This window comes from Equus quagga, chromosome 7, assembly GCF_021613505.1.
Source record: "Equus quagga isolate Etosha38 chromosome 7, UCLA_HA_Equagga_1.0, whole genome shotgun sequence".
Classification (NCBI taxonomy): domain Eukaryota; kingdom Metazoa; phylum Chordata; class Mammalia; order Perissodactyla; family Equidae; genus Equus; species Equus quagga.
Genome location: NC_060273.1, coordinates 70865760 through 70885742, shown reverse-complemented (window position 1 = coordinate 70885742; position 19983 = coordinate 70865760). Strand labels below are relative to the sequence as shown.

The following is a 19983-nucleotide window of genomic DNA, read 5'->3' as shown; positions in this document are numbered from 1 at the left end:
GGTAAGCAGATTGACACAGAAGCAAGAAACAAAGGACAAGGTTTTCCTCATTGTCAACCAAGAAGTTTGACAGAATTTGAAATTGGGAAAAGAAAGCATCTGGGATGACATCTATGCAACATCTATTTCTGTGATTTATGTTCTTTAAAACATTCATAATGTAAATTTTTCCACAAATCTATCTTGTGCATGCCAGAGAGATGTATATTTTTGGACGGCAATGGAACATCAAAGTTACAAACGAGGGCCAGGGATTGAGTCCCTTTCTCATCACATATTAACTGTGTGGCAGTGGGGAAGCCACCTCCCTCTCTTAGCCTCTGTCTGCCACCTTCAAAATGGGGACTTTTGTGCTACGTGCTAGAGGTGAGCACATGAGGATGAGAAGAATATGCGGGGGTCATTCAGCATGAGCTTGGCACACGCTTTGCCCTCAAAAATGGTCTCTGTTAGTGTACAACAGACACTGAATCTTCTACAGGGTTAACCCTGGAGTTTCTGGTACAAGGTTCAGCCCGGCTGTAGCTCTCTCTGATGACAACTCTGTCTTTGCCAGCTGCACTGAGACCTCTTAAGGGGAACCTTGTGAGAGATGTGTATTGAAAATAAGATTTTTTTCACATTAATTTCAAAATCTTTTTCTTCTTCCGAAAGATTCATACAGATGCCCTTCTGCCCAATCTCACCCCACATATTTAACTCTTCGTTCACTTATTCATTTATTTAACAAATACTTATTGAGAACCTACTATGTATAAGGTACTGTGTTAGGTACCATATAGAACACAGACATGACTTCTACATATTTATTCAACTACTCGTGTGTTTATTTACCAAATATTTTCTGAGCGCCAACTGTGTACAAATAATTCTGTTAGGTACTACGTAGAATATAATTGTTCAAAAAAAACCTTGCCTTCCAGCATCTTAAAATCTAATCAATGATATACTTTCTTTGATACAGCAAATATGTACAAAGCTCCTACTATGTGCCAGCTTGTGAAAAGCTTTGAATGTGAGCCTGAGAAGGTTTAACTTAATCTTATAGGCCATGGAGAGCATCACAAGATTTGTGAGCAAGTGAGTGTCATAGTCAAGGTCATACCTACAAAGATGCATTTGGTGGTGGTGCCAAGAAGGAAAAGGAGGAGACAGCCCGCAGATGGGGGAGATGAGGAGGTTACTGCAATATTGTACGTGAAAAGTATATTTTTTTAAATAGGGTTTGTCTTGGGGGTCTGGATACCTGGAGTCATGTTCTGTAGCAGGAAACATTTTTCCTTGTCTTCAGATGAGGATATAAACTCAGTCGATGAGGTTGGATCCTTCGGAGGAGTTTCTTTACCTGGAAGAGATCAAGTGAAAGACCCTTTGTAAGAGGGCAAACAAGTTACAAGCAAGGACTTCAAGTTTTTGTCAAGTGACAATTTTTCTCCAGGGCTGGTGGCAGGCAGGAATTCTAACTATCATCATTACGTTATAATTATTCAGTACTCAACTCTTACCAAAGAACTGCCATGCGTGCTATCTCAATCCCACAGAAGCCTGAGTTTCCCCGTTTTATTAAAAAAAAACAGATTCCCACCCACAGGTCAGACTGAGTCCCACGGCCTAGGACACTGAAGGTGCTCGGTATGTGTTGAGCCTGCCAGGTCATTATAGCTCCGACTATAAGATCAATGGGTGGATAATGGAAGTGCTGGAGCAGAGCAAGGGAGAGTGGCGTCATTAGGGAGCTGACAGGGGCTTGTGGTCATGGCCCTGACATGTATGATTGTCCCCAGACTGTCATTCTGTGTGCCACTAAATAGAGTCCTATATGGAACTTTTCTCCTCCCCAGCTCTCCAAAATGTTTCTGTCTCTGCAGCTGTAGAATTGGAGTGAAAAGGAAAAGAAAGAAGATGATGGCACAGGCTGGGGTTAGGGAGAAGGCTATTTTGACAGCAGAGAGTTGAAAACATAAGAGAAGGTAGCTATAAAGCATGAAGCAGAAGATATAAAAAAAATAGGAGGGAATTTCACAAGTATTGCTGTAGAGTGTGGGCCTCCTTCATGATATCCCCAAAATATACCAAGAGAACTCAACTCCTGAACACATTACTTTTAGTTACTCTGTTCTTTTGCATGAAACTGCTGAAGGACTATACCATGGCGTCAGAATATTATAAGCATTACTTGGTCCCGGAAACAAGGGTTAGGAATCAGGGCTCAACTACTATTTGTGAGTCACCCATTTAATCCTCCCGGTTTCTTCAATTGTAAAATGGTGATGAGCCAAAGTCAACCAGGCCTACCAGGTTTGCCTTCTGGACCTGTGCTTCTGTTGGTGCAGCCTGAGGGTGATAAGGCACAGAGCAATGACCCTCCGTCCAGTCGCTGCTGATTAGTGCTGAACTCAAATCCCCCTGTTGCTCCCAGGAGCCTCCCTCTGTGCCTGTGCAGCCAGATTTTGAGACCCAAGGGGAAGAGCTTCCAGTGCTTCACAGCAGGAGCATTTAGCACTTTTTTGGGCGATGTACAGAGAGAATGAAATGGATTTGGGCTTGAATAGGCAGAAAAGGGGCCCATCAGCTCACAGCTCTTCATCCAGTAAATCTTGTCAGGGGTCAGTGCTGAAAGCTAAACAGCTTAGCTGGAAAGCTGGAGGGAATGAGCTATCATTGGGCAAGATCATTTTGTAGTTCTGCCTCCAGGAACATAAAGTAACTGTAGCCAAAAGGCACTGGCTTGGGAATCATGAGATGGGAAATTGAGCATAAGTCAGACTCTCCCTTACGTTTGTTGAGTGGCCTTGGGCAAGACATTTCATCTGTCCGTTCTTTGAGATTTCACTTTTCCCACTCATAAAGGAGGGATTGATCTAAGTCAGTGCTTCTCAACCCTGGCTGCCTATTTGAATCACCCAGCATGCTTTGTAAAAATGCCAGTGGCTAGACCTCATCTCCAGCAGTGCTGATTTGTGTGGCTGGTGGTGCACCCCAGCCATAGGTATTTTTTTTAAGTTCCCCAAGTGATTCTAATTTGAGCTAGTTTTGAGAACCACACATCTGGATTGGTACTTCTCAAATGTTAATATGTGTATGAGTCACCCGGGGAAAGATTTTATTTTGTTTTCTTTTTTTTTCCTTTTTCTCCCCAAAGCCCCCTGGTACATAGTTGTATATTCTTTGTTGTGGGTCCTTCTAGTTGTGGCATGTGGGACGCTGCCTCAGTGTGGTTTGATGAGCAGTGCCATGTCCACGCCCAGGATTCAAACCAACGAAACACTTGGCCGCCCTGCAGCGGAGTGCGCAAACTTAACCACTCGGCCACGGGGCCAGCCCCTGAGGTTCTGCATTTCTAATACGCTCCCAGGTGATGCTTCTGCTGGTCTCAGGCTCACACTTGGAGTAGCAGCCTGCTTCCCTACTCTAGGACAAAGTCTGGAGACGTAGACCAAGAGGCCTTTCAGGCCATAGCAAACCCACAAACATCTTTTTTTCTCCTTTTTTTTTTTTTTTTTTTTTTTTGCCCACACAGTGAATTTTTAAAGTTTGAATTGCTTGACATCATTTAGAAATCAGGATATTTTACATAACCCAAATGCTTGGCTTTGCTTTGAAAACTGGAAGATCTGTAGCCTGAGGCCCTTGTTCTCATGTGGCAATAGTCAGCTGGGGCTGAGTGGTTGCTGCCCCTTTGCAGGGCGTTGGTTCGCTGGCTGCCAGGGTCCCCACAGTGTCAGGTCACTCACACCCGACCCTGGCAAACTTTGGGTGTGTGTCCCTTTGCTTTGTAAGACCGCATGAGAAGAGACAATGGCTTAAGGGTGATGAGAGCCCATGAGGTGAGCCAACCTTGAAGAAGGAAGTCCAAGATGGTGACCCTGGCTTGGGGAGAGGGCAAGGCACACAGCTCTTAAAGGATGTGTGCTATGTAGAGCAGAAAATCAGAGTTTCACAGAAAGTGATTTGTGGACAGTCTGCATCAGAATTACTTAGGTTCTTGTTTTTTAAAAGATACCTGTACAAAAATATTTGTAGAAAAATATAGAAGAATATGGGCATGACTTGGAGTAGCCAGTGACTTCCTTAACAGGATGGAGAATGCATTACCCACAGGCACACACAAAATGGATAAATTGGAATACATTAAAATTAGGGACTTCTGTTAATCAAAGATACAATTAAGAAAGGTATGTGACAGAGTATAAAAAATTATAGACAATATGTATATTCATCAGAGAGCTTGAATCCAGAATATATAAAGAACACTAAAAATCTGTAAGAAATAGGTAGTCAACCTGCTAGAAAAATGAGCAAATGGCTTAAATAGGCATTTCACCAAAGGTAAAATCCAAATGGCCAAATAAATTTGTGAAAATTTCCTCAAGCTCATCAGGGAAATGAGAATTAAAACCACACCAGAACACCATTCGACGGACTGGCTAAAATGAAAAGACGGACAAAGTCAAGTGTGTGTTAGGATACACAGCAACTGGAATTCACACCACTGCAAGTGTGAGGATAAATTTTGGAAATTTTCACTTGGGAAAACTCTTTGACGGTATTAGTTCAAGCTGAATGTATTCATATACTAAGATTCAGCAATTCTACTCCTAGGTATATACCCAAAAGAATGCACACACATGTTCACCAAAACACATCAACTGAAATATTCAGAGCAGCCAAAACCTGGCAAGAACTCAAATATTCGTCTACACTGGAATGGATAAATAAATGATAGTGTGTACAATTAAAACAACACAGTAATGAGAATAAACGAATTACAGCCACAGGAAGCAGCGTGGATGGAGATACTCACCTTGTGAACATTCGCCAAGCTGCACACATATAATTTCATACACAATTCTGTATGAATGGCAAATTTTAATAAAAGATGAATTAAAAATATTCCTGGAGCCCTTCTCTACCTACTCTACCTCAAAATATCTAGGGGTAGAGTCTGGGATGTGCCTTTTTAATTAGCACCTTGGGGATTTCTGATGTCCTCCAGAGTGTGAAAAACTGGAGTAGAGGGGGCCGGCCCTGTGGCCAAGTGATTAAGTTCGCGCACTCCACTTTGGCGGCTCAGGGTTCGGATCCTGGACGCAGACATGGCATCACTCATCAGGCCATGTTGAGGCGGCGTCCCATATGCCACAACTAGAAGGACTCACAACTAAAATATACAGCTATGAACTGGAGGGATTTGGAGAGAAAAAAGCAGGGGGAAAAAAGAAAGAAAGAAACTGGAATAGAAAGAGCTGTTTCACCAGAGGCCTTGGGACCCACGGGCCAGAGGGCAGCTCCTGGAGAAGCAGCAAGGAATCTGGAAATTAGAATGAGCTCTATCACAGGAAGAAGAGCTGAGAGCTGCACAGGGATTTGCAGGTTACGGAGTACTTTTACACAGGGAATTATATTTCAACATAAAGGAATTTGAAGACTCAAGCTGGGCCTTGAAAAAGAGCCAGAGATGATGCAAGGCAATAAAAAACTATCGTACAGAATGAAATACTTCCAGAAAAATATACAATTTTTTTAAGTGACTGAAAGGAAATAAACCAAAAGATCTATGGTGGTTATTGCTGAGTCATTTTTAATCATGTTTTCTATTCTTTTTTCTACTTTCCAAATATTCTGTAAGGGGCATGCATTTGTTTTCTAACACTGGAGGCAGGTAGAAAAGTGGCTAGGAACAAAGGCTCTACAATCAGACTGTCCTGGACTCAACCCCTGGGTTTTTCATTAGCCATGTGACCCATGTGAACCCAGTCTATGTGGTTCAGATGGGACTGACTCCATCCGTAGCTCCAAAGGTGGGCACATGACTCAAAATAAGCCAATCAGCTTACACTGTGCCATGGCCACATGACCAAAGTTAAGCCAATGAGAATTGGTCCCAGGCCCCACGTGAGCACTTTGAGGGGAAGAGAAGATTTCTTTCCACTACACTTGGAGCTGTGAATGTGACAGTCTGGAGCTGTGGGGCCCACCACAGGGAGAAAGCTTGCCTGAGGTTGAGGCCAACCCAGTTCAAAGAGAGCTTAGGAAAGCTAACTTCCTAATGACATTATTTGAATATCTTGATCCAGCCCTACCTCAAGCAAACAGCTCCCAGACTTTTCATTTATGAATCAATAAATTACTTTTTGTGAAAGCTAGTTTCATTTTTATTATTATTATTATTGGTCAGAAAAAGTTGCTAACACTCAATTCAAATAGCATTGAGATTTGTTTAAAAACTGCCAAACTGCCAAATACTTTCCAAAGTGGCTGTGCCATTTTGCATTGCCATCAACAGCCTAAGAGAGTTGCAGTCACTCCACATCCTCACCAACACGTGACAGTATCAGTTTTTTAGTTTTAGCCATTCTAATAGGTTTACAGTTTTATCTCATTGTTTCACTTTGCATTTCCCTAATAACTAATGATGTTGAGCCTGTTTTTCATGCACTTACTTGCCATCCATGTAATTTTCTGAATGAAAGTGTCTGTATAAACGTTTTGTCCCATTTTAATTGGGTTATTTACCTTCTCATTACTGAGTTATGAGAGTTTTTTTTTTTTACATTCTGGATACAAGTATCAGATATGTGGTTTGCAAATATTATCCCCCAGCCTACGGGTTCCTTTTTGCTTTCTCAGTAGATTTCTATGGGTGAGGGGAAAGTAGGGTTACCAGTAAAGAGATCAGCAGGGGAGGAGGAAAGAGCTTTGCATGCTCATGAGACAGCAGAGGCCAGCCTGTATGTACCAGAGAGGTGGGTGATCATGGGGCTAAAGTTAATAAAGTAGAGGTAGGATAGAGAGAACATTGTGAGGCAAGCAGAGGAATTTAGAATGGATACAGCAAGCAATAGGGAGTCATGAAACATTCTTGAGCATGGGAGTGGCATAATGAAAGGGGCACAGGAAGGACAGGGAGAGGGAAGGAGGACAGACAGGGAGGCGAGCTGAAAACCTTCTTTGGCAATCTAGGGATGTGAATGTGAGAACGTGGACTGTGATCTTGTTGATGAGAAGTGAGGGAATATAGTGAATGATGTTGTATTTGAAAGTAAGAAAAGAGAAGGAATCTCCACATATTGAATATGAGGGATAACAATGAGGAAGAGGCAATAATTGTAGAAAATGAATGTTAGAAGAGATTTAAGAGATCAGTTAGTTCCACTTCTAATTATACTATCAAAAAACTGAGGCTCAGAGAGGAGTAGTGATTTCACCAAGGTCACACAGCAAGTTAGCAACAGTCATGACAAATAAAAATGGCAAGTAATAGGATATATTGGAATATATGAGGAAGCCATTTGGTGTAAACCTAATTCGGCCTGACCTTGTCTTTCCAAAAGGGCCTGACCGAGGCCATTGAGCATGCATTGTATATCTGCTTTAGAGATCCCCTACGGCAAGAGCAAAGGCCCTTGAGATAAAGGTGCAACTTCTCTCCCCCTCCCAACGTTGGCATCTCCTTAAGGATTAAGCATCTTTCTTTAGGCTGGGAACCGATTGCAGTGTTCATCTGTGACCGCCCAGCCCGAGGCAACACACCTGCCACCCTGCAGCGTTCACTGAGACAGCAGACCTATCTGCCGTTTCCATCAATCGCTGTGCTGACAGAGCAGCCTCGTGACTATTGTGGGAGGGACATTTCAATCATATGTGAAACACCCTCTTTGAGGGTATATAACCATCCTGTATACCCCCACTTCTTTGGAGTGCTCTGTTCCTTTGTGGAAAGTCTCTCCTGGGTTATAATCCTCAGATTTAAGCTCAGAATAAACTCACCCAAATTTTCATTTATAGATTGGTTATGGATTATTTTCGTCGACAGTTCTTGGCGTAGTCGTGGCAGGATTTCAGAGAAACCCACCGGAGGCCACCTGGAATCCACACTGAGCTGGCATTTGGTACCAATAAGGGCCCATTGAGCCCCCCGGATTACTGCATTCTTCAGGTGACCCTGGTGAGTTCTTCTGAAACCCGGACCTCCTTATTTTAAGTTGATGGTCCAAGAGTTTATATGAGCTGGGTAAGGTCTTAAGACTAGAGGTTTTTAAGGGGTACCGGTACATACTCTAGGTAAGAGGAACCTAGGAGGAATTTGCTAGGCCAGAGGAGCCTAGAGGAACTTGGGAGTGAATGGAGAAGGCTGACGTTTTTAACTTGGCTTTAAATTGGAAAGAACTGTGTTTACAAAGTCTGAACAAACTGCTTGATAGAGAAATGAGAGACTAAACGTGTTCAGCTCCGAAGAAAACGGACATTTGCTCCTCCCGGCCTTTACCAAAAGGCATCCTTAGGCGACTAAGGACCTCAGCAGGAGTGTCAGAGGATCAATCCTCACGACGTGCAGCGGTCCCATAGGGAACTCCACTCTCACTCACGGTAATTAATTACAGGCTCGTCCGGGGACACGCACATAAGGGCTGGTCACCCCGCGCTCTGAGTCCCACGGTGGTTTTAGACTGCCGGAGGAGAAACCGAGGCACGTAAGAGAGTGTTTATGACCTTTTATAGGGAGTAACACTCACAAGCAGCACACTTCTGACCCACTACACTGTCCTCAGAAGTTGTTTGGACTTTATAACAAAACAAAATTAAAAGAGAAGCAGGAAATCGAGCTTCTAAAACAGCCCAAATCAGTTCCCGAATGGGCAGCCTTTCCTCCAGACTCCGGTTGGCTTTATGACGTGATTGCAATTGCTTAACAAAGGGGGATCCCAAGCCAGATTGCTAAGGCCAAATGAGAGAAAGAGGAAAAAAACTCGGAAAACAAGTTTTTCCACCGCGGTCCGCTATGAGAACACCTAACTAATATAAGGAAAATCTTTGCTCTGTCTGTCTGTGTGTCTATACATGTCACAAAAGTTTTTATATTTTACCTCCGGGTGGTACAATTTCTAAAGAGCTCTATTCCATTGACTTAAAGTAAGCACTTACAAAAAGTTTTTCTGAATAGAACTAACCCAAATGTCTTTAAAGTTTATGGTCTGAATTAGGGCTGCCCCAGGGAGAGAAGTCCAGGGCATCCTCACCCACATACCGATCTATATGACCAGATTCGTATCTAAAGTTATAGTACCACACAATAACCAGACCCCATCTGCACTGAAATCATCATCCCTTACTACAGGAACCCCAATGGGGCAATTTTCAAGGTAATGGCTCCTTTTCTTTCATCTCTCTTAGAGTTACAAGGGCCATTTTCGTCTCCTTTTGAGCTTTGCAACCGGGAAACAAAGAAATCTTTAAAGAGTCAAAGGCTCCACCCCTGGGAGCCCCAACTTTGAGTTTCCAGGCCTGATCACCCCAGCAACCCTAAGTGGGGTGCCCTCTCTTGACAGTTGACTCATTGAGTATTTTAGTCACCTACTGAGTCAGTCATGAGGGTAGGAGACCTGTGATTTATTCTGTGAACTGTCCTGCTGGGATTGTGTGCCCAGCGCAGGAACTGTTGTGTGACTCTTATCTTGATAACCCTCTGGAAGAGGCCATGAGGGCAAGGTTCGATCTCTTCTTTTCCTTTCTTTGTTTTGCTCATCATCTCTTCTGTTGTCGCCAAGTTGAGGTTAAGTTCAGGCTGGACCTGACCAGAACCTGGACCTTCTGTAAAATCGAAAACTTGAGAACCTTTTGCCAGGGACTTAACTCTCAACCCTGGTACTGGGAGCCCCGGCCTCCAGCCAGTTCCAGGCCTTTGTAGGCTCTGCACCCTTCTCCAGTCCACCATCAGTCGGACACTGGCTTTACTGCCATGGGGAGTGCTGTAAGCATCCCCAGAGACTCACCACTCGGGTGCATTCTAACTAATTAGAAAAACTTTCAATTGCATAGGTTATGCCCCAGAAACTCCAGCTGGGAGAAAACTTGAGGGGTTTCTCTGTGCCTTTATGATGCAATTGGACAGGTAGATCAACCTAGAATGTCATTCAAGTTACAATCCAGTTTCCGGGAAATCAAGAGCAACTGTCCTTAGAAAATCCTTGCAAGACTGGAAATACTGCTCTAGAGGCAGTTCAGATTCCACCCAGTTCCTTTATCTCGACAGGGATTATCATCGCCCCTCTCCAGAAACTACTTCCTAGCCCATTACTAATTCCTAAGACTGAAGAAAAAAAAAAGGGGGGGAGGGGGAGGAAAAAACAGCTTCCAAATTCTTTTTGGTAACAATCTTGAGTTCTGCTAAGTTAAGTGATAAAAATCTGAGTATCTGGGTCATTTTGGGATTGGATAGAACACAAACATTGCTAAACATCTAAGTTTATCTACTTTTGGCTTTTTATTGCAGAGATGCTAAAAGTCTTTGGGTCTTTTACTGTAAAGTGACGTGTTCCTAGAAATTATGAAGTGTTTAGAATGCTGATATAAAAGACAATTCATAATTGCTAACCTTTTGTCTGTTAATGGTTAAAAGTTCTAATTAACATATATAATTAAAGCTATTGGAAATTAATAAAAAAAAACAGCTCTGCATTCAAGGAAAGTTAAAATGTATGTTTTCAGTAAAGAAGGTATAAAGAATGGAAGTATTTTTGTTTGTTCGGTTAAGAAAGATAAATTTGTCCTAATGTACTAGAAGGAAGAAAGCAAGCATGGGACAAATTCTGAATGCAAAAGAAGTTATAGAAGGTTTGTGAAAGAAATTCTGAAAAGAGTTTTATGCCTGGTGAAGTTGGCTAAGATTGAAATGAATCTAATTAAGTAAGTGGGTTTTAATATGAAAAAGTAAACTGGTACAAAAACTAGAATTTGGCTTTCTCTCTTAAAAGGATAATTTTCTTAAATGCTTAGTCTGCTCTTGATAAAGAGATTATAAAAGATTTTTCCTTCTGAGTGAGTTTGCAGAAGATCTATGTTTTGTTGTATCTGTGTTTACGTTTCCTAGGTGCAAAAAGACAGAGGTCTCTCTATTAAGGTTTTTTTGTTGTTGATACCTAAGCATTGTTTCACAGTGAGTGTTGTTTAAATAAGTGTTTTAAAAATCTTTTGATATTTTTGACAAGCTTCTCTCTCTCAAAAAAAATTCAAGTCCTAAATAAAGGTTTTCCTTTGACCTGGATGAAGGAGGAGGCTTTCTCTGAGGATTTTGAGAGGGCCCCTGGGACTTCACAGAAAAATTTGCTCTCTCTTCCTATAAGGTGGAAGATTCTAAACTAATTAGGCTTATTTGGTCTGTTAAATTATACTGGAAGCATTGTCTGATAAGTGATGATAATCTTTCTTAGTTGGTATTATGTGGTAAATGTTATTGATATAAGTGTTTTGAAAATTATATAACATTCCTAAAATTCTGATCTGTCCTGGCTATCAGCCATAATTCTAATTATTAGTTTAAGGTGTTATATATCACAGAAATAACCAAGTTTCTCTGTCAATTGTCATTTTTAAGTCTTTTGTTGTTTACAGTTAGTTGTTTTACTCTGATGCTTTTTGTTTTTGCAAATATGTCTCATCTTAGGAGGAATTCATGGAAAAGACTATGACACACTCTGGATTACAGTTTTCTGGCAAACTTTCAGATCATAGAACTGAACTGGGTAAGAAATTACAGAAATCTAATAGAAAAACTGATGACCTCATAAAACTGCTAACAGAAGATTAAGATCAAGAACAGATCATACAGGACTGAATGAACTGAGGATGATTATAATTTTTTTATGACTTTTGTTTGAAATTTTGTTTTTGATGTGTTGTTTTGTTTTCTCAGATTTAAGGAAATCTTTTTCTCTTTTCTCTTCTGCTAACTATGCCTGATAGCAATTTAGTGAAATTATAACTTTATGAGCAGAACTGAAACATTTATCTTTTTCTCCCTACCTGATCCCTCCAGAATTTGGAAACTCTTTGTGAGTGAGTATGGTTATTTCGTGGCAATATAGTTATTTGCATAAGTTCAACAAGAATCTGTTCTCCTTATAACAGGACACATCTGTTATCTTACCAAAACTTTGACTGGAATGTCATATTTGAGAGAAACATACAGACTCAGATATGACAATACTGCCTTTAAGGAATAAGGTTGACTTTCTGGAAATAAAGACACTTGGAAATATGGGCCCGATACCCTGCTTTACAGAGAGAGATTCCAGCAATCTTGCCTGGTAAGTAAGGAAGCTTGCTTATCTGGCAGGTGCAAGGAACCTCAGAATATTTTGGGGGGACATCGAGAAGAGAGGAATCCACCCAAATCTGTAGGTACTGCAGGCAGAATCTGACGGCAAGTTCTTGGCTTGGTTTTCCTGGCCTCGAGAGGTCTTTAAAGTTCAATCTGAGATTCCCATAAAAGAATTCCAGCAAAGCAGATTTAAGAGCCTACATGATCAACTGCTATTCTTGCTGCTCTTATGTAAATAATTGGGCCAAGTTTCTTGAAACCAAACTTATTTTGCAAACCAATTAGTCTTAATTTGACTATCTTTGGTAAAAATGAGGGTGATTTTAGAGAGAAGAATTATGTTTCAGTGAAAAACTATAATATGCATTTGTGGATATTAGATCCTAGTTCTGTTAATTGTCTTTGAGGCTTTTTCCACCTGTGAACTGGACTGAATCCTGAATTCTTCTACTGAAATATCTGGTTACAAACCTCCAAACTAATGTTTTCAATTTTTACCTCATTTTCATTTGGAATCATTGAGAATTGAATATGCTCTTTTTCCTGAAACCCTGCAAACTGAAGCTGAACGACTTGATAGAAACTTAAGAGAGATTCCTATCTGTTGCTGTGTAAGCTGTAAGCCACTCAAAAAGATACCTGAATGCCCGATGACATCATCAGAGACATTTCAAGCTGCAAAAAGATGCTTTGACTCTGACATCTAGAAGTCTTCTTGACTGCCTGCCCCCTGGACGCAGGAACTAGTTTATAATTTGCTCCAACCATTAACCTTGTTACCTTGCTTCCAACATCACAAGGGAGAGAAGACCACAACTGCATTCTATTGTTTAACTTGGTTTACAAATGGATCTTACTTAAATGATAAACAAGGACGGTTATCAAGCTGGATACGCTGTCCAGCCTCAAGAATGCCTGCTGCTTCCCATTAGCTCTGCTAACCCAGTAAAAGATTTCCTTCTACAGGCTCAAGAAATTGCCACGGAACAAGAGAAATAGATATGGCAGTCAAAAGGGGGAATTTTTGACACCCCCTCACAGATGTGGTTCGGGCCCAATAAGAAACCCATAGTACCTGTTGGAGCACAATTGCCACTGCTCCAGCATATACACCAATTAACCCACTGGGCACCTGAAAAGATGATTTTATGGGGAAAAACCCACTCCATGGGTCACAAGGCCACTTTCCTCTTCCTAAGGGACCCTTTGAGGTATGGCAATTGGACTTTGTCCAAATGCCACCATCTCAAGGATATAAATACATCTTGGTAATGATTTGCATGCTTTCACATTGGATTGAAGCCTTTCCTTACAGAAGAGCAATGGCTTTAACAGTAGGTAAATTACTATTAGAGAGAATAATTCCTGTTTGGGGAATTCCTACTGAGTTACATAGAAACCGGGGAACTCATTTCACGGGACAAATAATTAAATCTATTTGTAATATTTGGCCAATAATGCAACATTTCCATTGTGCTTACCATCCCCAGTCCTCGGGATTGGTGGAACGAACTAATGACACAATCAAAACTCAATTGGCAAAACTTTCAGAAGCATTTAATCTCTTATGGCCGAAGGCTCTTCCACTAGCGCTCCTCAATCTTAGATCTACACCCTTTGGTAAACATCGACTGTCTCCTTTCGAGATAATAACCGGACAGCCTATGAAATTAAACGAAGGAATGTATGAACCAACTTTACTTAAAGGAGACATTTTACATTATTGTCAAGGTCTCATCAAGGCACTTAAAAGAAATGAAAGATTGGTAGCTGATTCTTTCACAGAGAATTCCCAGAAATTAAGGATCTTGGACTGTAACCTGAAGAATTTATTTATTGAAAGAGACATCAAATAAAACTGTTTGCAGCCCTGTTGAAAAGGACCATACCAGGAGGAGAAGACGGCATCTGTTGTAGACAGCTGTCCCAAGACTCCGGACCAGGTCTGTATTCCCAACCTTATATCTCGTTTAAACCTTTGTTATGCTTAAACTGTATACCTATTTTATAATTTGTTTGGAATATTATTATACTTAATCAAAGGGATTAATTTGGAACACACTGGTCTTGAAGGCCAGGCATTTATCGAGTGACTCCTAATGGAACTCAATAGTTACGTGGAACAAATCTTTGGCCTTGCCTACTGCCTGGATGGCTAAAACATTGCACCCTGAGTTTCCTTTAAAAGCAGGGAAGGAGTCAGGCTGAGTTAAAACCTGTTGCCAATCTCCCTCTCTTTAAGGCCAGATGGGCTTGTTCAGTGTTCCACTGGTATGGCTATATTTTCAGCTATATTTGCTTCTTCTTTGGGGCTAAAAGACGTCATTATTACATATGAAAGCTCTGACTAAATTGACTCAAGAAGCCCTTAATGATAGTCAAGCAGGAACAGCCTTATTAAATACTGAAATGTCTTTAATGAGAAGGGCTGTCCTTCAAAACAGAATGGCTTTAGATGTTCTTACTGCATCCCAAGGTGGTACATATACAAGCATTCAGACTGGATGCTGTGCTTTTACATGTGATGAATCTTCCAATGTGTCATCTCTGCTGAAACTCATGAAGGAGCAAGTGGATGCCTTGTGCAATCCGACACCCAGTCTTGAATTGTTTGGCTAGCTCCCTTCCGGTATCAGTTCCCTTTTCCGATCCGGATTGGAATTCATATTTCTACTACTTCTTGGAATTCTTTTACTAGTCATAATATTCAAATTAATTGTTGTTTTCTTTACTCAGTGTTGTAAGAGTGGCATACACACTAAAGTAATGATTGCTCGACAGCTTGAGATGGTTGATCTGTCTTATAACCCTGGACAAATTTCTTTTTCTGATAGGGACTATGACTAAGAATTCATTTCAGACCAATCCTTTTAAAATGCTGAGTTATTATTGTTACTGTACTTGTTCTATAATCATATACAAGGTAAATGTAAACTGTCATAGAAAAGCACATATACAATGTTTGTGCAACACTCTAAAATTAATTGGGAATTACATGACATATGAAACGTTTCCTCTGTTAATATATATATAACGCTATGCTTGTCCACTATTTCCCCCAACGTGGACGACTAGGCAAATGAATGAAATAAAAGCCTAGCACCGAGGGGTCATGATGGACCCAGGGCAGGCAGCAACCACCCTGGCGCCGAGGGACAATATTTTGATCATCAATGCTTTCTATCGAAAGATTAGAGATCAAAAGGGGGAAATGACAAGTAAAAATGGCAAGTAATAGGATATATTAGAGTATATGAGGAAGCCATTTGGTGTAAACCTAATTCGGCCTGACCTTGTCTTTCCAAAAGGGCCTGACCGAGGCCATTGAGCATGCATTGTATATCTGCTTTAGAGATTCCCTATGGCAAGAGCAAAGGCCCCTGAGATAAAGGCGCAACTTCTCTCTCCCTCCCAACGTTGGCATCTCCTTAAAGATTAAGCATCTTTCTTTAGGCTGGGAACCGATTGCAGCGCTCATCTGTGACCGCCCAGCCCGAGGCAACACACCTGCCACCCTGCAGCGTTCACTGAGACAGCAGACCTATCTGCCGTTTCCATCAATTGCTGTGCTGACAGAGCAGCCTTGTGACTATTGTAAAAGGGACATTTCAATCATATGTGAAACATACTCTTTGAGGGTATATAACCATCCTGTATACCCCCACTTCTTTGGAGTGCTCTGTTCCTTTGTGGAAAGACTCTCCTGGGTTATAATCCTCAGATTTAAGCTCAGAATAAACTCACTTAAATTTCCATTTATAGATTGGTTATGGATTATTTTCGTCAACAGTCAGAAGCCATCCAGATCATTGGGTGCAGACCTTGCTGTTTCCATTACATTAACCTGACCTCAGAACTCTGAAGTCTAAAGTCTCTAATCCAGGAAATATATCACTCACAGAAACTTGCCAGAAATGAGAATTCACGCCCATTTCTCCTCTCTCAGTCTCTCCTTGCTCCTACCCACCCACTGCTGCCTCCAGCTTTAGGAAGAGAACTAAACAGTAAACGTTTCCCAGTGTGCTTTTTTTCCTCCACCCACATATTTTTTCCTTCTTCGACCTGGCAAGCATACCACCAGCAGTTTTTATGATGCAAAACTCACACTGTCCTTGTGAGAAAAAAATATCAGATCAGAACTACAGCTGCATCTATATGCATAGATATATCTCAGATCATAATCTTGAGGGAAAAAAAAGCAAGTTGCATAATGATATTTTGTCTAAGTTTAAAAATCTTCACAATAAATTCTTTGCAATGATTAAGAGTACATGAATATGTAATAAAAGCACAAAACTGCTGAATTCAAGAAAAGGATTAATTTGGGGGAAGGAAAAAGGGGATGAGATTGGGAAGAACTACCAGCAGACCCTAAGTGTATCTGTAATGTCTTATTTTTTGAAAAGTTAAGAGAAAGAAGGAAAGAAGCTCTGAAGCTCATGTGGCATAAAGAAGAAATTTGCGAAAGCTAGACGGTGGGTTTATTGTTCTAATAGTCTCTATTATCAGTAAGTTCAAAATGACCCACGAGTTTTTAAAGTTCAAATGTGAAGCGTCATTTACTATTGTCCGCATTCACCATGGATGGACTGTTGTTATCCCGATGATTCGTATTTACCAAAAAGGTGGAAAGGAAAGTGACAAACACCAGAGATCATTGGAGGCAAATGTTTCTCTCCCTCATCCTCTGTTTAAGAATGTATGTCTGCCTAATTTCTTCAAGAAAGTGTTGAAGATAAGGGGGAAGTGCTAGAAGCTTTTAGACCAATGAACTTTGGCATGACTTGCTCTGTGGCCCCAAGTGAGCAGCTGTAGTTTATTATTAAACAATGGCAAGAATCTCCAAGGGTCCAGAAAGTCAGAGATGACTACAGTTGATCAGAAACTCACCCTCCCTCTATGTACAATTGGGAGATTTATGGCGCAAATGAGAAACATCATAGGGGGACTGATGCTGCAGGCAGAGTCCACACGTAAGAATGCGGCACCTGGGGTCGTCAGAGCCAAGGTTCGTCATGTCACACCGCAGCAAACCAGCTGGGCAGCTGTCCAGGGCTCAGTGCTATCAAGAGCCTTCTCTTTTCCTGCCTCCCTTACCCCTAAGGACCATTGGTCCCTGCTGTTTACTCCCACTTAGACACAATGGCAGAAACAGCCAAAGAAACGTGAGCACAGACTCCTGCGCCAATGGCGTCAGAATTAGGAAGAAGGGATGTGGGAGTGGTTCCTATTAGCTAACAATAAAACAGCCCACAATTACTGAGGGGGTTATCAGAAGCTAGACTCTGTGCTAAATCCATGAAATGAGTTATCTGATTTAATCCTCACAAAAACTCCATGCGATGGATACTACCATTAGATCAAGTTTACAAACGGGAAAACTGAGGTTCGAAGAATATAAGAGACCTGTCCAAAGTCACACAGCTATTAAGTTGTTCCAGGATGTGTCTCCTACTTTGTTCCATTTCTCTATGACAAATAGGGGAACCTAGAAGAGAATGTTTATATCAACTGGCTTCAGACTTAGAATACGCATATCGACCTCCCTAGGGAAAGCCCCTACAAATATGGAGAACAGTATCGGGGGATGGCACAAAAAGCCCTAATAGAAGTAAACAGCAAGCTGACTCTTGGTGAAAAAGTGAATCCAACGTTTCATTGGATGCTAAGCAATTATCAGTGGCAAAAAACAGGGGAAAGAATAAAATACTGAATGATAGCGCCATCAGAACTTTGAGGAAGCTTCTTCAATATTGGTTGGTTGTTTTGAGCTGCAGAACTCCTCTATATGGAATCTTGAGCTGAAGGACAGAATGTCAAACCGAAGCAGTTACTCCAGCTAGTGCTGGGGGTCAGGGAGCGGGGGCAGAGCTCCCTAAGACACCTCCTCAGGCCGAGTTTACAGCCCACTCATTTTATAGATGAGCAAAATGGAGGCCTAGAGACAGAGCATGATATGCTCGGGCCATGGAAATGTAGTTAATCTGGCTAACTTATTTATTGTGCTTAATTAACTGTGTGCCAGGCTAAGTGTTTCACACAGAGACTTAATCCCATCCCATCCCAACTCTATGAGGAAGGCATAATTATCTCATAAAATATACAGATGAGGAAACTAAAACCCAGAGAGGTCAAATAAATTGCTCAAGGCAAGTCAAAGAAGCAAGATCAAAGCCAGACAGTCTGGCCTCCAAGGGCGGGTGATCACCCACGATGATGCCTGCCCCCATGGAGAGAGACTGAGTCACATCTAGTCCCCACTCCCTGACTTGCAGACCTGTGATCCTTCGTGTTCTCCCACCCACGTGCTGTGTCTGCACCCATGGGCTACAATGACTGCAGGATTTAGCAAGAAGGTCTGAAAAATTTATAAATCCCAGAAATCTGGAGAAGCAAAATGTTTCATAGCTGAAGGTCGTGCCTTTGTGCCAAGGGCACTGTTTGAGACATTATTTGCTTATGGTTTTAGGTCCAGGTGGCCTTAGCCTGGGAGCCTCTTCCTCCTGGAGGTGTCAAGCTGTCTAGGCTGGGACCTCAAGCAGAGGAAGCAGAACGTGGTGCTTCAGGTTTGCTTTGAGGACCTCTAGAGCCTTCCACATTATGAGCCCAGGTCACAAGGCTGCAGGTGAAGTCATCTGTCAGAGAGTAGAAAGCCTTCAACGGGGGATGCTCCCGGGCTCCTCTCCAAGGAACCGTGGTGAGGCTCCAGGAAGACGTGGATTCCTCACATTGTTAGGAAGGCTTCCTCGGCTTAGTGCTCTTCCATCTCCCAGGAAAGTCCTCCCCCAATCCACCTCCCTGCCCTAAAGCCACCACTCCTCCTGATAAATGCCGTACTTGCAACCACAGGGCCCCATTTGGCCCTGCTCTGAAAAGAAGGAAGGAGTTTGCATTAGGGTAACCAATCATCCCAATTGCCTGGGACCACCCCGTTTCTAACACTGACTGCATCCTGGGCAAACCCTCAGTCCCAGGCACATCAAAATGGTTGGTCACCTATGTCAAGTCTCAGATGACTTGACAGTTTCTTAGAGCAAAACTCTCTGTGGCCTCAATTTGACATACCAAGAAAAAAATCACACTGTAACAGGTAGGAGGCAGGAAATTGCTTGTTTTTCTCCAGTAACAGCAACTCTGATGAAAACAGGGTTGAGTGACTGAGGCCAAGTTTATGACCACCGATGGTCCCAGAGGAACTCACTTCCTGACCTCTCTTCCTGACCTAGGGAATCCTGGGAAGAAAGGAAGGAAGGGCTTAGTCACACCCTGGGAGTGGCAGCCAAGAGCAGCACTCCTTCCTCACAGAGTGAGCTCAAAGCCTCTCTCTTCAGGAAAAGCAGATGCTTCCCAGGCTTCACTCCCTTTTCACAAAGCCAGAATGACAAATACTGAATAAGGCAGAGAGGAGAGTGAGCGAGGACTCACAACCATCACCCTGTCTTTGGAAAAGCAACTCCCCCACCCCAGCAAATCCCTGAGCCTTCACTGAAACAACCACCTCAGCCAAGCCACAGGACAGAGCCCCCCCGAAAACTCACCTGGGCCCCAGGACAGACTCGGCTCCCCGGGGATGCAGAAGCAGCCACCCATGTGTGCACCATCCTCCTCAGGCCGAGACCCCTGGGAACACCAGCCAGAAGAGCACTGGGAGGGGACAGCCCTCCAAGAGTGTCCCTCCTCCCGCCTCCTCCCGGGCACACAAGGGACCAAGGCCCCAGCTCAATGCACAATGCAGCCTTTGATATCCTGGCTGCAGCAGGAGGCCCAGGGAGGATGGGAGGGGCAGCCCAGCCCTCAGGACCCATAGTCCTTGCACTGTCAGGCTCTGACTGGGGAGCGGAGCTCCTCCCTGCCTCTCTGCAGATTGCTTCATGCCTCTCAGG

The 19983-nt window shown here is 42.4% G+C and overlaps 1 protein-coding gene across 2 annotated transcripts in view; it reads right to left on the bottom strand.

Annotated features, from left to right (window-relative positions):
- The window catches only part of SH3TC2 (SH3 domain and tetratricopeptide repeats 2), a 71240-nt gene extending 51338 nt beyond the window's left edge, over positions 1 to 19902 (bottom strand). For both annotated transcript variants that reach the window (XM_046667312.1, XM_046667313.1), the window contains exons 1-2: positions 19639 to 19902; positions 1247 to 1345 (exon numbers count right to left, since the gene is read on the bottom strand). In XM_046667312.1, the coding sequence (XP_046523268.1) occupies positions 1247 to 1345; positions 19639 to 19690 (151 nt within the window). In that variant the 5' untranslated portion in view covers positions 19691 to 19902. The remainder of the gene's footprint in view (positions 1 to 1246; positions 1346 to 19638) is intronic.
- Positions 19903 to 19983: the final 81 nt, after the last annotated feature.